This window comes from Macaca fascicularis, chromosome 2, assembly GCF_037993035.2.
Source record: "Macaca fascicularis isolate 582-1 chromosome 2, T2T-MFA8v1.1".
NCBI lineage: Eukaryota > Metazoa > Chordata > Mammalia > Primates > Cercopithecidae > Macaca > Macaca fascicularis.
In genome coordinates this window covers 177217668-177241670 of record NC_088376.1, presented here as the reverse complement: position 1 = coordinate 177241670, position 24003 = coordinate 177217668, and the positions used below count along the sequence as shown (strand labels likewise).

The 24003-nt window shown below is 35.0% G+C and overlaps 1 protein-coding gene across 7 annotated transcripts in view; it reads right to left on the bottom strand.

Annotated features, from left to right (window-relative positions):
• CBLB (Cbl proto-oncogene B) overlaps nucleotides 1-24003 on the bottom strand; it is a 214374-nt gene that overhangs the window by 186289 nt on the left and 4082 nt on the right. For all 7 annotated transcript variants that reach the window (XM_005548241.4, XM_005548244.4, XM_005548242.4 and 4 more), the window contains exon 3: nucleotides 12266-12516. In XM_005548241.4, coding sequence (XP_005548298.3) covers nucleotides 12266-12516 — 251 coding nt within the window. The remainder of the gene's footprint in view (nucleotides 1-12265; nucleotides 12517-24003) is intronic.

Here is a 24003-nt window from a genome sequence, read left to right as displayed (position 1 = left end):
TTACACCACAAAGTTTCCACAGTTGTTCTGGAGATCACATTATTTCATATATATGTGAGATTTCTAATATACATATTTGATATGTCAAATACATAGTATATTATATATATATATATTAAAATGGCAGAACCCAAGATTTTAAGCTTACCAATAATCCAAAAAAGAATCAATATCCTTACTCTTTAGTAGTATTCAAAACTGAGAACATGAGATACAATTATGGTTTTTAAGAATGAACAGAACATAAATATTTTGGGGAGAAGTATCTATAGGTCTCTCACATTTTTTCATGTCTTGCAACCAGATACTGACAGCCTTTCAAATTATCCTTTCAGGAACATTTGTGTAGCAAACAGCCTTAGATAATAGGGACAATGTTTTCCTCTGGAAAAAAAAAAAAAAAGAGGTTTGCAGTCTAGTTCAACAAAGATAATGTCTCCTTCCAGGGAAAGGGTCAGGCAGGTTTACTGTCCATTATAAAAGATTCAGGGTCCTCAGGCTTGGGGTTCATCTGCAATGCCAGCCACTGCACATACAGGTGTCTCCTGCCCTTTATACTGTCCTGTAGAAACTGAGGGTTGGTGACCTGCCACAAATGATGACACCTTGCCTAATGCTGTCCCTCTGTGACTAATGAACGGTTCATTTTTCCTGACCAAATATTCCCCTGTCTTCTGCTAGCACTGAAAGTATGGCAAAGTAGCTTCAGGCTCTTCATAGTTCTTGACAATATATTTTTAAAGAAATATGCCTTAAAGGCAAGTTATACCATGTTTAAATAAACAGTGTCTGTGGATATCTGACTATCTCTTTTGACAATTTAGACTGAATGAGTAAACACCCTTTCTCCCTTGCCCTTCTTTGCTATGGAGGCTGAAATATCAAAGTTTCAATATACCACTACCTTTGTAACGTGGAGTGACCCAGTGGCCTAAATAATATGGAAGAGAATCGGATAGAGGAAGCAAGTAGGTGGAAAGGTACTGTGGCAGCTTTTCAATCCAAGATAAGCAGACAGACATGTGTGGTGCTGCCCTTCTCCTTTCCTGCCTTGTATCCTTAAAAAATAATAAGCTGCAGCAGGAATTCTACAACTGTGAAGAAAACAGAATGAAGATAAAACGCAACGTGCTAAGGAAAGGAATTACAATCAGCCAGAAAGAGCCTGGGTCTCTGACAGCATTGTATTGTTAAGTGGGTATTGTTACTTTTAGCCAACTTATATACTCAGTCTGTGTTGATGAAACTTATATATAATGCAACTTATATGATGGATCGGTGTGGATAAAATAGTTTTAAAATTTTACTCTCCAAAAATTAGATTGGTACTTTAAGCCAAGGGTTGGTGAAGGACCACCCAATGGTCCAGTTTGGTCTGGCTCATTTTTGTAAATAAATTTTCATTAAAATATAGCCATGCCAATTAATTCACAGACTGTCTATGTCTGCTTTCCCAGTACAGAGGCAAAGCTGACTAATTGCCAGAGACCATCTGGTAAAGTCTAAAATATTTACTATCTGGCTCTGTACAGTTTGCTGACCCATGGTTTAAACCATTCAACATGCCACTTTCGGAAACAATCATTTACTCTTGTTTAAACTAAAATCCTCAAATTGATTTCCTAAAATTTGAATTGAAATCATGTTTAATACTTCGTATTTTAACACTAAAGACAAAATGAATGTGGTGTCGCCTTCTCTTTGCCACCAACATGGAAAACACTTCCCAATTATTTCTTTTCTATGTGCAATAGAGAAAACTTTAAAAACAGATTTAATAAGTTATAATTAACTATTCTAATTAATCTTTCAGAGATTATCACAAAATTAAACAGGGATTGTTAAGAAATAACTAGGGCTATTAATATTATAAATGTAAACTAAATCTACATATTTGTATTATTAATAATTTCTAAAGAGAGATGGCATTTTATACATTAAAATCAGTAAGAATGTTATAAAAAGGTACTTACAGATTCAATTATATCAATAAATATAAAAATGTATTACTGGTAAATGTAGAATACACCATGTTTTCCAATAATACTTACAAAAAGTAATGCATAAATAAATTAACCATGCATTACACACCTGAAAAAATCTTATTTGAGCTACAGACCTTTATAAAAAATCATTATAAGTAATTTTGTTTGGTATTATATTCTATTAATCTAAGTTTTTCAAACTTCCATGACATGTTCTAATGAGTTTCAACTTTCTTCCCCTTCTTAGTATAAATGTACACTGCCATATTTGGTCACTGTTAGGGATTGAACGGTGTCCCCTAAAAAGATATGTTTAAATTCTAACCTCAATCCTACCTGTCAATATGACCTTGTTTCAAAACAGCGTCTTTGCAGCTGTAATGAAGTCAAGATGGGGTCACAAGGGCAGGCCCTGATCCAAAATCACTGGTATTTTTATAAGAGGGAAATTTGGACACAGACGTACATACACAGAGAACACTGTGTGATGACAGAGCAGAGAACAGACTTACGCTGCCATAAGCTAAGGAATGCCTGGAGCTACCAGAAACTGAGACAGACATAGAAATTACCTATTCTAGAGGGTTCTGAGGGGGCAACGCCCTGCTGGCTGACACCCTGATTTCATATTTCTTGCCTCTAGAAATGTGAGAGAATAACTTTCTATTGTTTAAGCCACCCAGTATGTGGTACTTCGTTACGGCAGCCCAAAGAAACGAATACAGTCACACATTTGTGATTATATGTGAAAGTGGTATATTATAATCACATGGTCAGATGCATTTCAATAGGACGTCTAAATTACCTTTCAGTTTAATTTGTTCTTCAGTGTTTCCACTGAACAACAGTGCCTCAATCTCTATTATTTTAATCTCTAAGAGGCACTTTTTGTAATGATCTCATGTGTGTCTTGCTGTTTACAGCACAGCTATGAACCATTGATGTATACTTGTATAGTCAAACAAAAACTCATGCTCAAACAATAAATTGGAAGAGACAAAAGATTAATATCAAAAAAAGATTTAGAAAACTGAATGGTTATGAAGTACTTCACATCAAAACAATCAGACATGAATACTATTTTACACCCTACCCAATTAGCACTGAATGCTAATCTGTTTGGATTCTTGGAAACTCCACTTCTTTGTTAAATCACTGAAAAACAAGACTCTTCTTGGGCTAGGTTTCCAAGCACTCTTTAGGCTATAGGATTATCATTGTAGCTTGTCTGTTTTATAAACAAACTTCAGTTTTATAAGAAACTGCCAAAGGAGCTTTCTCTAACTAAATAACAACTCTGCCACTTGAAAGACATCATTCATCAACTTTCTTTGTGGGAGTATTGTTATTATGAAATTAAAAGCGGCCATTCTTCCTTGAGTGCTTCTAGATTTTAATTATCAAATTTTAATGTCATCAGATATTTACTGAAAGGAAAACATCAGTTTTAATAAGCTACCTAAGACTGAAAAACATGAAAAGTATTCCACTGCAAAGCCAAGTTCACTTGAGTCTTGTGAGTTCGCTTATTATATATAATAAATTGGTATCATTCTCAGGAATATATAAACATTTAACAAATGCTCATCTGTGGGGAAAAAAGTCCCCAATTTTAATATCCAACTATCATATGTGTATAATATATAATCTGATTTAGAAGAAATTAAAATACTTGCAATAAGTTTTAGTTACTAAGAAACCAGGAACTGGGGACTGAATGGTATTAACATGGGGCTTAAAAAAAAAAAAAAAAAAACTAAATAAATGAAATAAATAGCAAATAAATGTATTACAAGTAAGAATTTTATTAAAATTTAAAAAGCTAATGGTGGAATTCATTTTAATTACATCTGAATAATGTTGTTTTCTTTTGTATTTTGTAAAATATACCCTAGAGAGGAAACTGCTATTAAAAAAAAAAAAAAAACTTTCACTTTTCACTGAAAAATCAATAAGAAAATTACACTATATATAGCTAGCTAAGCAGCAGCGGTGCAGTTAGCCAAATACATAGGGCCATAAAGTCCTTAACGGTCCTGCAAGCTCTCACCTGCCTCCCCTAACAGACTCCCTTTGTTTAACTCTGAAAACATTTGTCTAAATAACTTTCTTGTGGCCTCTACTTTCATGGTGTGTTAAAGAAATGAGCCCCTTGATTTCTAAACCTTAGAAAAGTCTGTTCACATCACTCAGATGCTTGAAATATGCATAAAAACATTCTCATCAAGATAAAATGAACTTTTTATTTATTTACAATAAATCAATCTCAGAAGATTTTTCAAGCTTTCTAAAGCAAATTCTACTTCCTATCTGGCAGACATACTTCTACATAAGAGATTGATTACTATTTGTCTTCTGAATCCAAGTTAAAAATTACTATTCTGAAGTATCAAAAATTCATATTTTCATTCCTCTAGTTTCCCATTTAAAAGGAAAAAAATGCCTTGAATGCAAACAAATATAGAAAAAAAAGAATAAAAGTAAATGTTTATATCATAATACTTGTATTCAAAAGAAATTAGTTGCCTATTTTGATTTATTTAGAAATATTTTCTACTTGCAATTTGACCTTTGTCCTCATCAAATTCAAAGTAATTGCAATTTTCACCATTAGTAAACAAAAAAAGGAGTAACAGAAAAACTAGGTTAATGTTTTAAATGTAAAATTATTTTTAATGATGAATATAAGCCATTCCCTTTCATGTATCATTACATATTTCACAGAAAGATATCCAATATAGTATAATTTACTTATAAAATACAAACCTTCTTAAGATTAGTTCTCTTACAAATAATTACAATAATGAAAACAATATTTTTACCAGAAACTACTACTAAAGTTGAAAAATTAACAGACTGAGGTAGCCAACAGTAGCATTTAGTCTGAAACAATTTAATTTTCATTTATGATATTGAAATGTCTGAGGTGAAAATGTTATGAATATCCAGAAAATAATTTAATAACTCAAAAATGTAGATTGGAGTCAGGAAGCCAAAGTTACAAAGAACACTGGGAGCAGAAACGGCATCAGAGCATGAGATTTCCTGGCTCCACATTCCTATACTTAGCTAAACAGCACTTTTTTCATTTTCTTCTCACAATATACAGAGCTGACTATGAGAAAATGTGGTAATTGATGTAGTATTATAAACATGCCCATTAAACTGTGAGGTCCAGTAATTATTAAAACTACCACTTAAAACACAGATTACACATACGGATCAGTCTCTTTATATGGTGAACTGAAAACCTATGAAGACTTGCAAAACTATTTCAATGACCACGCTATCAACATTTGTATAAATATAAATTTAAGCATTTAAATTACTACTACTTTATTCTTTACTCAAAGCAATGATATCATACAGTAATATAAGGAAAGAAAGTAGGTTTGTTTGCAGCTTTTGTTTTGTCATTGCTCTTGTTATTTTTGTGGTTGCTGTTGTTTTTGATTCAACTTTTAACTATGTATCTTCAATGTACCAGTTGCAAAATGTTTTTCGGTACACTATCTTGTAAATAACCAACACAATTAGAAACAGCAAGCATAGTGATCTGTAGTTCTTTAAGGGGAAAGGCACTTTATCAATGGAGCAGATTACAAGTTATTCTTTCTTTAGCCAAATGGTCAATGGAGAAAAATATTTCTGCCCGATTTTAAATAAAGGCTAGCTTCTTCTAGAGCTAATTTTTCTATGTCAAATACTTTTTTAAACTACAAAACATGTAACCCTCCACCACACACACACACACACACACACACGCATTCCATTTTGTCATTTATTTTTTCTACAACACTGGTTTATAAGGCATAGTTCAAGGGCTCTGAAATGACATTAATGTTAATGTTAAGGCAACACCTACGTTTTCCTCTCTGGCCAGAGCTTTTGTTAATCTTTATTTTATTCACAGTCTATCAAAGACAGAGCTATTTTTTCCACCTCAGTTGACTTTTTTTTTCAGTGGCTGTCTAGCAGTGTGTAGGAAGGGAAAATGGGTTGTAGCACCCTGGCTCACTCAAGCAGTTCAAATATACGGAAAATCTCAGTATCCTTCGGCCATCATCTCTGAGCGTTTTAAAAAACACAGTGGCCAACACCAGACCTTGCAGAGCAGCTGATTAATACATACTTTTCAGATGAAACAAATTTTACTATTAAAACGGTTAACTGATGAAACTGCCAGTCAAATCGCAGAAGTGCCTCCTGTCAATTACACATTTGTTAGCAATGACAATTGCCATTTTTACTTGTGCCACTAAAACTTTAAGTAACATGATACTTAAAGTTTCTCCTTTTCTCTGGGCTTCAAACTACAGACTTCTCCACATGTTCTTTACCCTCTCTCTACACATATACACACATACACATGCAAGCTTTATGCTTGCCAGAAATCACTGAATTACTCTTCCCAGAAATGTCAGCTCAGAATGGTTTAGACACCCGGCTGGAGGAGCACCAACTCAGTGTGACATTGAGCTGTTTGCAGGAAAAGAGAAAGAAAGAAAAAGAACAAAACAAAACAAAAGAACACCAGCAACAATAACAATTTGGGAAAAAAGATATTAAAAATGGAGGTTTACTTTATCAGTCGGGGGAGGCATGCAGCCTCTTCATGCCTTTTCTCTACTAGAAATCATTATCTACTCTCAAGGCAAAAGACTTTCACTGTGCCCTAAATATCTATTTCAGTAGCATATGATACAATTATGTAACTATAATTTCTACCTCTCTCCTTCTACACAGGACCTAAGTAACCAGGAAATGTATTGAATGCCACTTACTTAATTATTTATTTTTCTATTTATTACATTTATATAAAATTGCTTTAAAATTCAGGCTACTCGTTCATCATTATCAATCAAAATTTTAAAAAGCAATCAGTTCAGAACTGACACCTAAACTTTTTCTCATCTCCCCTTATATTTATAACAATTCCACATTTATTGTTGACACAACAGAGGTGCAGGAACATTAAAATACGCATTTTGGGCCGGGTACAGTGGCTCATGCCTGTAATCCCAGCACTTTGGGATGCCAAGGCGGGCGGATCACGAGGTCAGGAGATCGAGACCATCCTGGCTAACATGGTGAAACCCCATCTCTGCTAAAAATACAAAAAATTAGCCAGGCATGGTGGTGGGCGCCTGTAGTCCCAGCTACTTGGGAGGCTGAGACGGGAGAATGGCGTGAACCCGGGAGGCAGAGCTTGCAGTGAGCCGAGATCCTGCCACTGTACTCCAGCCTGGGTGATGAGCAAGACTTCATCTCAAAAACAAAAACAAAAAAAAAAACGCATTTTGATTCATGTACTCATCCAGCACTATTTCTTCAATAAAGTGGGCAGAACCACATGAGGTAATACTGATTAAGTCAATTAACTCCAAATTACTGTTTCTACTATTACTGCCCTCCATTTTTTGTGCAATTATAGTAATGTCCCTAGTGAGCTACTTACAGAATCAAAGAAACGATTCTTTAGTGAATTTATAATATTCCCAGGAATGAGCGTTGTCATACCTATTAGGTGGAGTCATTCTACTAACTTTGTTGCCTAACTACCTTTGATTGTTTTGCTTCTGTAGAAACATTTCATAGGAGACTTTCAAGTTTTGATTGGTAATGTACAGATTTTCATAGGTTGATAGAACTCATAATGCTGATTATTCACAATGAGGCCACTCTGTACATGAAAACATGCCTTTAAGAAGACTCTTCTGTGTTCTGTAGAGCAAAATGCCTCAGAGCTCCGTGTGCAACGGCACATTTTAGACTCAGTTTGCATTTGGAATACTATGGGAACCTAGAAATGAATGTGCCCAAATATATTACTAGAAAAAGAAACTCAGTTCGAAAGTTTATATGCCTGTTATGGTGTACCAAGAATGGTACATTATTAGGAATTATTATGAAACATTTATCAAATGTAACTCCTGCATAAACACAGCTGGCCACAGAACACTGTCAGTAAACAGAACAAAGATGAGAGTACTATCCAATTAAGGATATGCTATATCAGCATAGAAACTAATAAATTTTGTCTTAGGGTTGCATTTAGGACAGTGAACAAAATTCACTTGGACACTTAAAATGTAGGCAAGAATACAAAGAATGAGTGACCTCATTGTGAACAGTCAGCATTATGAGAGCTATCAAAATCTATGGGAATAGATACATGATCAATCAAAACTTAAATGCCCCCCATGAAATGTTTCCACATAAGCAAAACTATCAAAATTATCAAATGGAAATTATAAAACATCTACTGAGTTAGAAAATGTTTCAAGTTTCCACAGAAGATGTAAAAGTGGGATGCAAGTTTACCACATCATATATGATTACATCCAATTAAAACACTGTATCCACTCAAAATCCTAGTCAAAGAAGTTATATACCTTATCAATGTCCTGATATCCTAAAGAGTAAAATTTAATGGATGACTTGGCTGGATCAGGAAGAATTTCAAAACTACTAACTTTGAAAACAGAATTATAAAGACATTTGTAAAGAACTTAGTTTTATTAGGTCAATGGCAGAAGTACAATGTGAAAAATAAAATTTTAATATAAATATCTGGCTTTCCAAGATGTTAGCAGTTCTTGAAAAGTCTACAAGAATAAACAATCACTATAATATTTCTCTACCTTACTTCTGTCACATTGTGACAACTCAAATTCCTCTTGTTACTCCTGGAGAATTTTAGAGCATTAATTAATGCTAAAAGGCAATTGAAAGATTCACCACCCTCAAGATGAATAAACTGTGGCCCAAGAATATTAAGTGATGAGCCCAAAGTTACATAATTGGTTAGATGTCTACGAGTATGTTTGGGTCCATCTCTAATTGAGAGAGAAAATTATAAAAACATAATTATTTATGCCATTTTACATCTGGAAGAGGGTTTTTTATGTTTGAATTTGATGGTTTTACTTGTTACGGGTATTTGGCCAGTATTCATAGAAAATTTAGAGTCCGCATACCTCTATAACTGAATTTTCTATTTTACAACCCTGTGCTGTTATTAGACAGAATGGGGCTAGTTTTTCTGACCTGAAAGAAATCTTAGAGGTTTCTTAAAGGTTTTTCTATATGTCAGAAAACTAAAATACAGACAGGTTAAGAGTCTCACACTAAAATTTAACTAATATATTCAGACATTATATATTTTCATTAATAATGATTTTCCAATTTGGAAATCTAAATAAACTATCACTATCATGAATATTCCATATATATTTAAGATAGCCCAGAAATGGAAAACTCTATCATTTTCTTTATTTTGTTTAAGATAGATCCTGAAATTTAACATTAAAATGGCCAAACAACAAATTTGAGTGAGGATCTCTAAATGAAGAATCCTGGCTATAAAATTAGGATTTGGTTGATGTCAATTCAGTCTTTGAAAGCCCAGTTCAGTTTCCCACTTAAGTAAAAATATACAGATGGAAGTTACATCTCCCACCCACATCTACCACATCCGCAGATTCAATCAAACTATGTCTTTAAAACACTTGTCTCCAATACCAAATTCTGGTGTGGATGTGGAGCACCGAGAACTGTCATTCGTTGCCGGTGGGAATGAAAAATGGTAGAGCCACTTTGGAACCAGTCAAGGAGTTTCTTACAAACTTTCTTGAAAGTTTCTTATGTTCTTTCTAAACTTATGCATACCCTGAAAATCCAGCAATCTTGCTAGGTATTTTACCCAAGTGAGTTAAAAGCCTAAATCCACAGGAATACCTACATACAAATATTTATTGCAACTTTATACATGATTACCCAAAAAATGGAAGCAACTGAGATGCAGTTCAAGGTGTGAGTGAAAAACCAAACTGGTACAACCACACAATGGAGTATTCTTCAGTGGCATAAAGAAATGAGCTACCAAGTTATGAAAAGGCACGGAGGAACCTAAAATGCAAATTGTTAGGTGAAAGTCAATCTGAAAAAGTTACATATTGTGTGAATCCAACTACATAACACTGTGGAGAAGGCAAAACTACGTAAACAGTAAAGAGATCAGTGGTGGCCATGGGTTCAAGGGGGGAAGTGAGACAATAAAGTAGATCATGGGGCATTTTTAGGGGAGTGAAACAATTCTATATAATACTGTAATGGTAGATACGTGACATTATGCATTTATGGAGCATAGAACAGTGCAAAACATAAAGCGGACCCTAATGTAAACCCTAGGCTTTAGTTAATAATAATGTATAACGTATCGACAATAGTTTATCAACTGTAACATACCACATCAATGCAAGACATGAGTAGGAGAAACTGTTTGGGCAGAGGAGATTTATAGGAACTGTAATTTCTGAATAATTTTCCTGTAAACCTAAAATGGCTCTAAAAATAAAGTCTATTAAAACATTGAGAATACTGTCTCATGAACTAGCTATTATCGTGAGTAAATTTACGTAAAGCTATTAATGTTAAAAGCAAATACAGTCATGAACCCTGTAATGACATTTCAGTCAAGGACATTTCAGTTAATGACAGACCATATTTATGTTAGTGCTTTAGTAAGATTATAATGGAACTGAAAAATTCCTATTACCTAGTGATGTCATAGTCACCACAAGGTCATAGTGCAACATATTACATGTTTGTGGTGATGCTGGTGTAAACAAATCTACTGTGTCACCAGTCACATAAAAGCGTAGCACATATAATTATGCATAATACATAATACTTGATAATGACATTATAAGTGACTATATTACTAGTTGATGCATTTACTATACTATATACTTCCTAACGTTATTTTACAGGGTATTCCTTCTACTTATTAAAAAATATCTAACAGTAAAATGGCCTCAGGCAGGCCCTTCAGGAGGTATTCCTGAAGGCACTGTTATCACAGATGATAGCTCCATGCATGTTAATGCTCCTGAAGACCTTCCGGAGGAGTAAGATGTGGAGGTGGAAGACAGTAATATTGATGATCCTGACACTGTGCAGGTCTAGGCCAATGTGTGTGTGTGTGTCTTAGTTTTAACAAAAAAGTTTATAAACTTTTCTAAAAACTTAATTTTTTTTTTTTTGGTTCATAAAAAATTCTTTATTCAGCAAGATAAAATGTGTATTCTTTATCAGTATGCATTTCACATTAATACAATTGTACACTAATCTAAAAAAAAAAACCTCAATGAATTCAAAATATTATCCTTATACAGACCATGAGTTCTATACAGGAAATAATAATTGTAGAAAAAAAAAAACAAACAACTTAATTTTTAAAATATTTTAAAGCTTATAGAATAATCAAGAAAATATTTTTGTTAAGCTAATTGTTAATACCAGAGTCAAAAAGTAAAAAAAAAACAAAAAACAAAAATTAAAAGTTTATGAAGTTTAAAAGTGACACTAAGCTGTTCATATTGGAGAAAGAAATTTTTTTTATATAAATTTAGTGTAGCCTAAGTGTACAATGTTTCTAAAGTCTGCAGTAATGTACAGTAACAGTCCTAGGCCTTCACATTAACTTGCCATCATTCACTCACTCACGTTCAGAGCAACTTTCATTTCTGCAAGCTCCACGCATGGTATACAGGTTATCCATTTTTATCTTTTATACAGTTTCTTTTTTTTTTTTTTGAGATAGAGTTTCGCTCTTGTTGTCCGGGCTGGAGTGCAATGGCACGATCTCAGCTCACCGCAACTTTCACCTCCCAGGTTCAAGCTATTCTCCTGCCTCAGCCTCCCGATTAGCTGGGATTACAGGCATGCACGACCACACCGGGCTAATTTTGTATTTTCAGTAGAGATGGGGTTTCTCCATGTTGGTCAGGCTGGTCTCAAACTCCCGACCTCAAGTGATCCACCCGCCTCAGCCTCCCAAAGTGCTGGGATTACAGGAGTGAGCCACCGCGCCCAGCCTTTTATACAGTATTTTTACCATACCTTTTCTATGTTTAGGTATATTTAGACACACAAATACTTACCATTGTGTTGCAATTGCCCACAGTATTAAGTACAGTAACATGCTGTATAGATTTGCAGCCTAGGAACAATAGGCTATACCATATAGCTTAGGTGTGCAGTAGGTAATACCAACTAGCTCTTGTGTAAGTACACTCTATGATGTCCACACAACAATGAAATTGTCTAAAAATGCATTTCTCGTAAAGTATCCCCATAGTTAAGTACTACATGACTGTATACAAAGTGATTCACATTTACCCCAAAACAATTACATGGTGACGTTTAGGTTAACTGTTAAGTAAAAAGCAACATAAATGACCTTTACGCCAAAACATCTGAAATATTCTTCTTACCTGTCCTGTGACTGTTCTTCATACATTCTCTCCTTGCCTTCTTTAAAGAGTCTTATTGCCCGTTTTGACTTTTTCATGAGGCTATCAATGTAGATTTTAAAGTACTCATTCTCACTGAGTTGGGCAAGTTTCTGGTTGTCATCATATTTACTCAGTATAAGTCGTAAATGCTGATATGTATCAGGCAAAATATCAAGTATATATGGTGGGCTATTTTTCAACTGAAGTTTAGGATTTTGGCACAGTCTTACCTAAAAACAAAGATAAAAACAAAATAAATCATAATATTTTATTTCACAGAAAAATTAAAAAATTATAGAACCATGTCCTATTTCTTCATTTTCCATAATATAAATTATGATCTTAACTTACTATCTCCAATTTATTATTAACTGACAAATATTCACTTTTGTCATAATCTAAATAAGTCCTATTCTGTTCTCCTACAATCTTTTCTATATCATACCCTTACTTTGAACCCCTAAAGCTTTAATTCTAAGATACCTCACTGTGCACAGGTTAACAGAACTCCAGTATGCTAATCACTGTATATCACTGATAGTCTTTTTTTTAATAAAAATGAGGAAATGGGCCTTTTCTGTTGACAACCAATGCCTCACATTTACATGTTATTTTACTACATTGAACTCCCGGCTGGTGCTGTCTCATAGTTTGTTAATTAGTGTTTTGGTGTACTGTTCCTGAACCCCGAGGAGAATAAAACAAAGAGGTGCAATTTGAATAACTGAGTTATTAAGTAGTAAATGTGTGTCAGGTCAGAACCAGTCTTTTCCACCTCCCCATACTGTCTACCACGCCTATAAACATGTGGCATATAACGGTTCAGTCATCCCATCACAGGTGCTGCCCAACCACTGGGGCGTTCCGGGGCTGCCTGCAGAACTGAAAGTACCTTCTGCCAGCCAGAGAAGGTAGTAATTCAACTAATGTATTCACTTCTACATGTTCATGTGATTTAGCCAAGAGTAAGATAGTCTACCACATTCTTATCCCTCCAGAAAGGGCATAATGAACTCTTCACATAAATAACTTTCAAATGAAATCATTGAGAATTGCACAATAGCATTATGTAGTGTAATGGGACAGTACTCTTTAAAAAGGTTAAATGTTCACATAAAGATCATAAAGATACATGGCTCTCTTCTAAGGCCCTCGTCATTTTTTTTTAAATAAAATTGTCAAGAGTATAATATCTTATTTTATTTATTTTTTTAAGATGGAATCTCATTCTGTCACACAGGCTGGAGTGCAGTGGCATGATCTCAGCTCACTGCAACCTCTGCAGCCCGGGTTCAAGCGATTCTCCTGACTCAGCCTCCCAAGTAGCCGGGATTACAGGTGCCTGCCACTGCGCCTGGCTAATTTTTATATTTTTAGTAGAGACGGGGTTTCACCATCTTGGTCAGGCTGGTCTTGAACTCATGACCTCGTGATCCACCTGCCTCAGCCTCCCAAAGTGCTGGGATTACACATGTAAGCCACCACACTTGGCCTATGAGTATAATATCTTAAACATAATTGGCTAAAGCCTCCTGTTGGGTGGCACTGGAGTTGCTGTGGGTGATTTTGGAATCTGGCTAATGGAAATTTGAGTTGAAGATACATTTACTTTGGGTTTAGTGAAAGGTATATGTGAGGCATACAGTCACTCCTGTAAAATGGTTTAATTACTGTCAGCAATCCCAATGAAACTGAAATAAGACAGGCAAAGAAAGAATATATGATCTCACTTTCATATGCAGAATCTTAAAAGAAGGAGTTAAACAAACAGAAACAGAGAGTAGAACAGTGGGTGGGCCCCAGGGATGGGGAGGGGAATAAATGGAGAGAAGAAGGTCAAAGAGTACAAATTTGCAGGTATGTAGGATGACTAAAGATCTAATGTACAGCATGAGGCCTATAGCTAATAATACTGTATTCTGAAAATTTGCTAAGAGAACAGAGTTTACATGGTCTTACCACAAAAAGGTAATTATGGAAGGTAAAGGATATGTTAATTTATTTGATGTAGTAACCATTTCACTATGTGTATATATATCAAAGCATCACATTATACACCTTAAATACAATATTTTTTAAATCTGTAATCGAATTTTTTTTAAAAGATGGTTTCAGAAACACTTGAAGTGCCCAAATGCTGACTAGCCTATCATGCGAACAGTGAAATCCAATTCAAATCTGGCAATTTGAATGTGTTTCATGGCACTCAAAACTGGAAGTATATGTGGCAATGGAAGAGAATCAAAGTATAAAATGTACGGAGCCAAAAACTAGTGCAGATTATTTCTCTAATCATTTGTAGATATACCTGTTTTTTAAAAATTATAGTGTTTTGTGGATTTTTCTCATTCTGAAGAAAATTCACTCTCATACACAATTTGATGTCTGTACTTTCGTATTCTTTATATTTAGAAAGATTCTTTTAAATTAGGTAAGTTTCAGGGGGCATAAAACATGGATCTGCCCCTGGGCACCCATAAAAGTGCCTGGGACAAACAAACAATTGAACTACAACAACTTCAAGCCTAACAAATACAATAAACCAAGGAACCAACAAATTTAAAAAGTACTCTTATAGCACTATCACACTTACTTTCTTAAAGAAACTGACCGGGCACAGAGGCTCACACCTGTAATCCCAGCACTTTGGGAGGCCAAGGCAGGCAGATCATGAGGTCAAGAGTTCAAGACCAGCCTGGCCAACATGGTGAAACCCTGTCTCTACTAAAAATACAAAAATTAGCTGGGCGTGGTAGCAGGTGCCTGTAATCCCAGCTACTCAGGAGGCTAAGGCAGGAGAATCATTTGAACCTGGGAGGCAGAGCTTGCAGTAAGCCAAGATCACATCACTGCACTCCAGTCTGGGCAAGACAGCAAGACTCCGTCTCAAAAAATAAAAACAAAAATAAAAATAAAAGAAAAAGAAAAAAAAGAAATCATTGGGGATCACGGTTTTTTTGGGGGGGGAGTACATGGGGAGAAAAATCTGGCTGAAATTTCCAACCATCGGCCCTAATTTAGGATAATATTTTTCACGTTAACCCAGGGCATGATCATATATTCTTCCTCTTTGTAAACAATGCCTTAAAGCAGAACTGTTGAGTATATAACCAACAAACTAATGGATTGGTTGACTGCTATTTTTTTACACAAATAGTTTGACTGTATTTTTCCTTTATTTTTACAATTGAACTCTGAAGTATCAAGTATTCAAATTAATAACCCAAAGGTACAGGCTTAGTTTAAAAGTAATAATATTATTTTAATATCCTAGAAAGTCCTTGGAAATGTAGAATGGCATCTCATTTACTAAATAATAGCAGATCTTTACAAAAGTATAGTGAAAAGGGCTGACAGAGCTTTTTTACCCCCCTTTTAACACATGATACATTAGTATAATCAGAGTTCATTCTGCCCTAAAGATTAAGTCCCACATATGTCAATTATTTAATGCTTGAAAAAGAATACAGTTTTTAAATTATTTAAACCAAAAATACTATCACAAGTATACATAAATACCAAGAATATTGCCACCAACATTCTACAGCAGGCATGGTTTAATTTCAGCAACATAAAACTTGGTGCAACATGACACAGACTGATACATTATTTTCTTGTAGTTTGGGGACAAGGCAGCTTCAAATTCATTTCCTCTTCTAGGGAACTTTTTAACCGATAAATACAAAATTTCTGTCAGGTATTTTTTTTTTTCCCCAGACATTCCACATAAATATTCTTCGACAGAAACGTTTACATTTTACAAATATTTAATTCACTATTCTTTATCTGAACTTTTTTCTCATTTGCTTTATTTAAAACTGTAATTCCATGTGGGAATTTATCACTTTATCAGGTGGAAATTGTTTGAACTACTATATGCCAGGTACTGAGCTTAGTGCTGGGAAATTATAGATGACTAGAACATACTTCCTGATTCAAAGAGATGCAAAGAGTCTGGCAGAAGAGACGTAGTTCTCTATAATTAACTTCAGAGCAATGTAATTCTTGCTCTAAGGGATCGTAGTAAAGATTCCATCCAATCCATTCATTTCCAGATTTAAAAAAAAACTAAGAACTAGAAAGATTAAGGGACCATTAAAATATCATTAATCCAATACAAGAGCTTGCATCTTCTGAATTTCGGGCTGATCTAACTATATCACAATTTAATTAAAATTAGGCATATAATTAATGATCCCTGCTAAACTCATTTACATTTTTATTTTATTCCATTTGCAAATTTACATAAAGTTCAGGACCCATTTGTTAATTCAACAAACATTTATGTGGCAGGCATTGTTTCAGGCTCTAGGGAACAGAGAAAGTAATAAATCACACACCTGCCCTCAAGCAGCTGTCTAGTGGGAAAGACTGGTGGCTTAGGAAAAGAATTACAGGAGAATTTAGTGCTATAATGGAGGCAAGTACAAACTGCTACAGGAGAAAAGCAGCAGCTCACTCATTTCCACATAAGACTGTCAGGAAACACATACTTAACTTTGTCAAAAGGAGTATTCTAGGCAAAGGAGTGTGCAAAGGCTTAAGAGACACCAGAGAGCAAGCATGTTAAGAGAGGAGTACATGCAGCTATTCTAAAAGGTCGGAGCATAGGAAGGAAGGCTGTGAGTGAGTAGTACGAGAGATGTGAAATAGGCCAGAGTCAGCTCATCAAGGCCCTGTAGGCTAAACTGTTGTCTAAATTTGCACTTGGGAAAGTGCAATATACAATGCTGAACTACGGTATGCCGCTGAGTGCACAGTTCATCAGTTGGATTACTATTAAACCCTGTGATTTATGACAGCTTCTGCCAAAAATGAATAACCCTACATCAGGACTATGACTTCTAAGCAGGTCAAATTCAGTTCCATTCAATAAATATTTATTGAGTACCTGCTATGTGCAAGGAGTTGCAAAAGCCAGGAAAGAAAATTTGCTTTTCTAAAAGCAGTATATTAGAGAGAAAATCAAGCTCACCACAAGGGTCAAGTTCAGATTCAAATGGTTACACCTCTTCTAGAAATACCTAAATTGCTTCCTAGAATGAAGGTTGGTACTAATACAGAAGAGCTTTGATATAGAACAAATCTGTAGTCACATTATAAAATGATGAACTTTTTAGGGCACCGATTGGTGCATAAAATAATTGGTTCGATAGCAATATTGCTCTTTTCATTTGAACTAAAAGGCAAAACATTTATTATTGGAATTAGGCTGAAAATTCCACTATACTCATTGACTCAAAAAATTTGGAAATCACCAGTACCAATTCCTTTTGACATGTCAACACTGAAATACAGAACTAGAACCTAACTAAGGTTACTGCTCAGAACCCTGATAGCTGGTCTTGAGAATCAAGAACTGTCTCCATACCAATATACAAATGACTTTTATATTTGCTTAAATGTATTAGAAATGTTTAAGGAGACTCTCTCTGTACATGTAGTCTGCATTGTTTCACATAGATAAAAATATATTATTAATAAATTGGCTATGCATTCCAATATATAAATATGTATTTAAATACATATATTCAACCATATCAAAGCAAAAGCACAAATACAAAAGCAGGATTCACTAATGCTATAGGAATGTTCAAAGTCATTACTTAGTCTTGGAATAATCTTGCATTTAAAGAGTTTTCTGACTGTGCTTTAGCTAAAACTTCCAGCCAAAAGGTAAGAAAAATGTATTAGATAAGATAGTATACTCCTTGCAAACAAGGTTCAAACCAGCCTGTGAAACATAGGGAAGAACTTTACCAAATACAATGAAAATTTCAACAGTAAGGAATTGTGCCTATACTATAAGACTTTCATTATAAAGCACACCTCACTTCATGAAGCATTCAGTTACACTGAATCAAGTCATATACTCTCAAGTGAACTACCTCATTTTTAAAGACAACATAGAAAGCCCTGGGCTAGGTGCGGTGGCTCACAACTGTGATCCCAGCACTATGGGAGGCCAAGGCGAGCGGATCATGAGGTCAGGAGATGGAGAACATCCTGGCTAACACGGTGAAACCCTGTTTCTACTAAAAATACAAAAACAAAATTAGCTGGGTGTGGAGGCAGGCGCCTGTAGTCCCAGCTACTTGGGAGGCTGAGGCAGGAGAATGGTGTGAACTCAGGAGATGGAGCTTGCAGTGAGCCAAGATCATGCCACTGCACTCCAGCCTGGGCGACAGAGTGAGACTCCATCTCAAAACAAAAAGTTTTGTTTGTCCTCCTGTAAATGTTAGAAGAGGTTTCTTACTACAGTTACCTAAAAGTGTGTGTGTGTGTGTATATATATATACACGTATATATATATATCTCTCTCTTTATAATAAAAGGTACTGAAGAGTTCTTTGGGTTCTTTCCATTTTAATGCAGCAAATAATTACAACATATAAAAATTATAAAAATGTATTTTATTAAGTATAAAAATGTATAAAGTGTAAAAAAGTATAAAACATACACTCTTTTTAATAGAATATTAATTGGGCAAAACAAAATTGGCATATAAAATTGATCATGAGTCCACTACAGCTGAATTTAGAGAAAATTACCAAGTCCTTTACGGTTTTCCATGAAGATGTCTCCAGAAGATTGACATTAAGAAGCAGCATTAAAGAACTGACTAGTTATAATTAAAATATCAATTGTATATTCTGTTCACTCTTTCTTCCAAATGAGAATAGAACTTCCTTAAAGGTGAAGAACAGTCTTTCTCATTGGTCTGTCTCTATCACCTAATATAGAACTTTGCATATACGTGCAATAAATATTTGATGGCAGAAAGACATGCAATAAATATTGCAATAAACATATAGACGTGCAATAAATATTTGATGGCAGAAAGGAGGAAGAGGAGGAGGAAGCAAACAAAGTAAGGAAGAACCTCTCAGGAAAATTATATTACAAATAGGATATCTACAACTATATTGAATAAAGCTGCCTAAAACTGAGTATAAAATTTGGAGAAGAATTTGATAATATCAAATATGGGAGTGGAGGAGGGGAATGCCCTTTTGATTTACTCCTTTGGAAAAAGGAAGCATCATATTATTCCATGGAGGAGTGTGCTTGATTCTTCATACTGTGAACACAGACATCAGAATCAAGCAAACCTAGGATCTGGCCCTAACATTTACTAGCTTTACAACCTTGGGCAGGGTTCTTCTTCTGGAAACCTCTTAGGATATTATAATTCTTACAAGAGTAAATGTAAAGTGCTATGCACTGTGTCCAGAACATAGTTAGCCCTATCTCCTTCCTAATATTTCTTCTCCCTTCCATATTTTACATTCCATCACAAGGCAAAATCCCTGCAGATTTTGCAAAGGTATGAAAATTAGACCAAGGGCACTGAGCAGTTTGTTGAGGATCATGATTTTTAAAAGTTCATTTAGCTCATAAAGTTACTCATGCTGCCTAAAACCCTTAAAAAGTCTGGAATGTTCTGTGCAGAAAAGCAGGAAATAAGGTTAAGCCCAGGTCAGTATTCCTGTCAGCTGACATGGAATCCTCTGGTTTCTTCAAACCCAAGAGGCTCTCAGGAAAAGATGTAGGGCTTTAATATTTTTTAAAATCCTTTAGCAGGTAGAATATTATAACTATTAATACTTTTTTCATTGATACTATAAGATAATATAAGCTCAACAATTATCTAAATGTTATCATGTTAAAAACCTACAAAATTTGTTGGATATTTTCAAAATGTGTCTTTCATTACTAGAAAAAATTAGCAACCTACAAATACTTAAAAACAAAAAACAAAAAAACCTTAGTTAAAAGGTAAGAATAGCATTAATATATGCCCAACCAGAGTAGATAAAAATAGCACTGTGATATCCTTTAAGTCACAGCAAGTGTATAGTAAGATGAACTTAATATTAAAGATGAGAATTGATTTCCATTTTAATTTTTTACTTATTTACCCACTTAATTGCTAGAAGACTAAAATATATATATTGCGTATTTCATGATACAAAAATTTAAAACTATAAATATTACGCCTTAAATCACTTCCCGACAACCCAATATAAAATTTACAAACGCCCTCAAAACTTCTCTGTATATTCCCTCGCTTTCCTCCTCTGTAAGTGGAAGTTACATTTATCCACCAAGATTAACCCTTCTACTTGTTCCTAGTCTTTCCCTCCCACAGTTTAATCTAGAATGTTACTGCTTCTATTTCTTTCTTCTTGCATCTTAGGCCATTCCCTAACTACATCCTTTCCCATCAATCTTTTTTTTTCCCCACCAATCTTTGAATCTCTTCTATGGTGTGTGCACATAAACACACACACACACCCACACACACACCCAGTTATTTCTATCATGTTCAAATCCTCAAGCTAACAGAACTCCCTTCCTTTTCATTATTGTTACCGTTCTAGAACCATTTTAAATAATCCACATACACATTTTAATCTTGCCCCATCACAAAAGTTAAACTGCTCTATAAAGGTCAATAATGGCCTCTAATCATACAATTCCATGACTTTTCAACTTTTCACCCTTTCTGGTTTTCTCCACTTGAATTTGAACTTAGTTTTATCAGAACTTCAGATTTTATCTTCTTCTTAAAGCTGTTTCTACCTAGGAAATCATTATGTTTTAATTCTACCTTTCTCATCACTAATCTATGTAGATTCTCTTCCCTTCTCTGGTATTTAATTACACCCCTCAAACGCCCCAAAATTCAATTATCTGACTTTTTCTCTGAATTGCTCCCTCTACTCTTCCTCAGAAATCTCTGGCAGTTCTATAGCTTGAAATGCTATCTCTATGAGAATATCTACCAAATATGTGTCTCTTGTTTCTACTTCTCTTTTGAACTGTACACTTAATTTTCTGACTGTAAATGAAATTCACTCTGGCATGGTGAACTTAGCACGGCCAAAAACTAACCCCCACACTTCCTCTTTTCCTTCTTACGTTCCTTACCTCATTAAGTGCATCACTGCCTTCAAAGTCAACTAGGCTGAAAACCTCAAGAGTCACTTTCACTGCATCTTCTCTTTTGTCCTCTAACTCTAAGGGGTCACCAACACCTGTAGATTTTACCTCCAAAATGCCTCCCACATCTGAACCAACACTTGCTATACCTACTTCCAATTATCTAGGCCAGCATTTCATTATTTCTTGCCCAGACTGTTTTAATTCCTCTTGATCATTACTCTTGCTTTCAGTTTTTTTCTCTTAATCCAAGCTTTGCAGAGTCAAGTAAGTACTCTATCAAAGCACAGCTCTGATGTTTTCCTTCCCTGATTAAGAGCCTCCAATGGTTTTCTACCAAATAAATTAAGACAAAATTCTTTGACAAAAGCCAAACCTCTATCATCTTCCCCTAACTTCCCCTCTCTTACTCAACAATCTATCATTCCTTCAACCTAACATGTCCTCCATCTCACTGGAATCCAGCCCATGAACGAGACAGTACCTCTTCCATGCTTCATTTTACACCAACTTTTCACCCTTAGCAAGCAACGGTTCACCTCCACCACGTACTACATCTCAGCACTTTATTTATACCACCTTAAAGCACTTATTACATTTTACTCTATGGCATAGCTGTTTGGAAAGGCCTATTTAGCAAGCAACGGTTCACCTCTGCCACGTACTACATCTCAGCACTTTATTTATACTACCTTAAAGCACTTATTACATTTTACTCTATGGCATAGCTGTTTGGAAAGGCCTATCTTTCCATAGCTGAGATTTGATAAATGAATGATGAAATCAATAGACAGCACAAAAAGCACCTTTTAAAAAGAAGAAAGAAATAGATTCAAAATCTGAAAGCTAAAAATTTTTTAATAGTTAAAAGATTACTAACTGATTAAGGCCTGTATTATGTGACTGCTTTATATCGCAGGGACAAATCAAGGTAAGTCTTGGTAGGATTCCTTTAAATCTTTTACTTTATCAAGCTTTTCTTAGAAGTCATGTACCAGACTTTGCGATCACTTCACTTACTACAATACAAATTCAAAACTGAATTGAGTACTAAACAAAACTGTCCAGACGATTTGTTATTATCCCCTAACCAAGTCTACTAGGATCCATTGATTCTGCTAAGGTGGAACAACTTCAGTGAGGAAAAGGAAATAGGTCAAGAAGCATAATTCGAATGAATGATATCCCCTGTTTTATGGCTCTAAGAAGGTAAGAGTCTCCAAATCAGTAAACACAAACAATAGGCATCTAAAACCTGTTTTACTCCACATGGAATATCTTTCAGAGGTATGAGGAACTCAGCTTAGAAAAGAAAGTTTACTTGTGTTCTTTAAAATATTTGTATATAATCCAAGCATCCTTGATTGACAAACTTTAAAATATATTATTATCACAATGAAATTAAAAAGAGTATGAATTATATTTCAAGCTTGAAAAATGTACTAACTAGACTGAAGGCAAAAGGCAGAAAAAACCTAATAGGCATCATCACTTCCTAAGTGCTTTTTAAATTCTTTCGGTAATGCAATTTAAAAAAATTGACAAGGACAGCAAGACAAAAATTTGAGGCAGGTACTCAATGTGCTTTGCTCTTTAGCATCAATTAATTATTTTCTAATTTCCGGAGCACCCACATATGCTCAGTATATTTAGTATCTATTAGACGGAAAATTGTTTCTTCTATTTTCCATCACCTGGCTAAGATTCTCGTGAAAACCATGCTCAGGAACCTCACATTAATAAATTATCATTCCAACCATACTGATTAGCAATCACTTCCTTACTCTCACCTCAGCATTTCCAACAAGAACACACTAATGCTGTTCCTAAAAGGCAATGGCCAGCAGAATCCAGAAAGAAAACTGTCTGAACACTGGCCAGAAAAACAAGGAGGATGTTCTCTATTCTGTTCCCACTGTACTTTGGGTTTGTAATACAGCCCTTCCCATACTACATGGCAATTATCCATTTATGTGTTCTCTGAGTTCCTTGACAGGTCAAAGGCGGGATTATGTCTTGTCTAGCTTCATATCCCCAGTAACAAGCACTCAGTGGAAACACAGGAAGCCCTCAAAAAATGTTTATTAAGTGTTTAAGAAACCTTGTCTCTTGAGTAGCTTCAGAACAGACTCCATATTTCATTCCGGGCACACCTGACCCTAGATATGTATTCATGACTACTACTTCCATCACTGTATCAAATAAGCATCCACTGATGTGAGGGCTTTCGGGTCGGCTAGCAAATGACACTGACACACAGAGCTAAGGCGCTAAGGCCAGAAAATCTGTTTAAATGGGACGTTTTGGGATGTGTTACTATCTACTATTCTTTTCCTCAAAACATGGACTGTGCTAACTCTGTGCTACTGATTTTCTGTTACAAAACACTCTACATCTTATAAGGAGACAACTGAGCAATTACGTTCTCCTATTCTCAGTGACCTTAGAGAAAAAGCCTGCCCTCTGAAAACAGAACATTAATTGGGAAGAATTTCAATTGACCATTTTAAATTCTAGAGGCCAAGAAATGGTAAAACTACATACCTATTAGATAATTACCCTACAACCCAAGACTGCTTCATTATTCCCTGAAAAAACAGTTATCTTCCTTTATTGGTGGCTGGAACAAACTGAAATTGAAGTTTGTGTTCATATTTGTACTTCCAAGATCCACCCTTGCAAAGAGGCGTCACAAGAAAAAAATAGTAACTATACACTTAACTCCGCCTTTTACATACCTACCAATTAGACGTGAAAGTTGCTATTTTCTG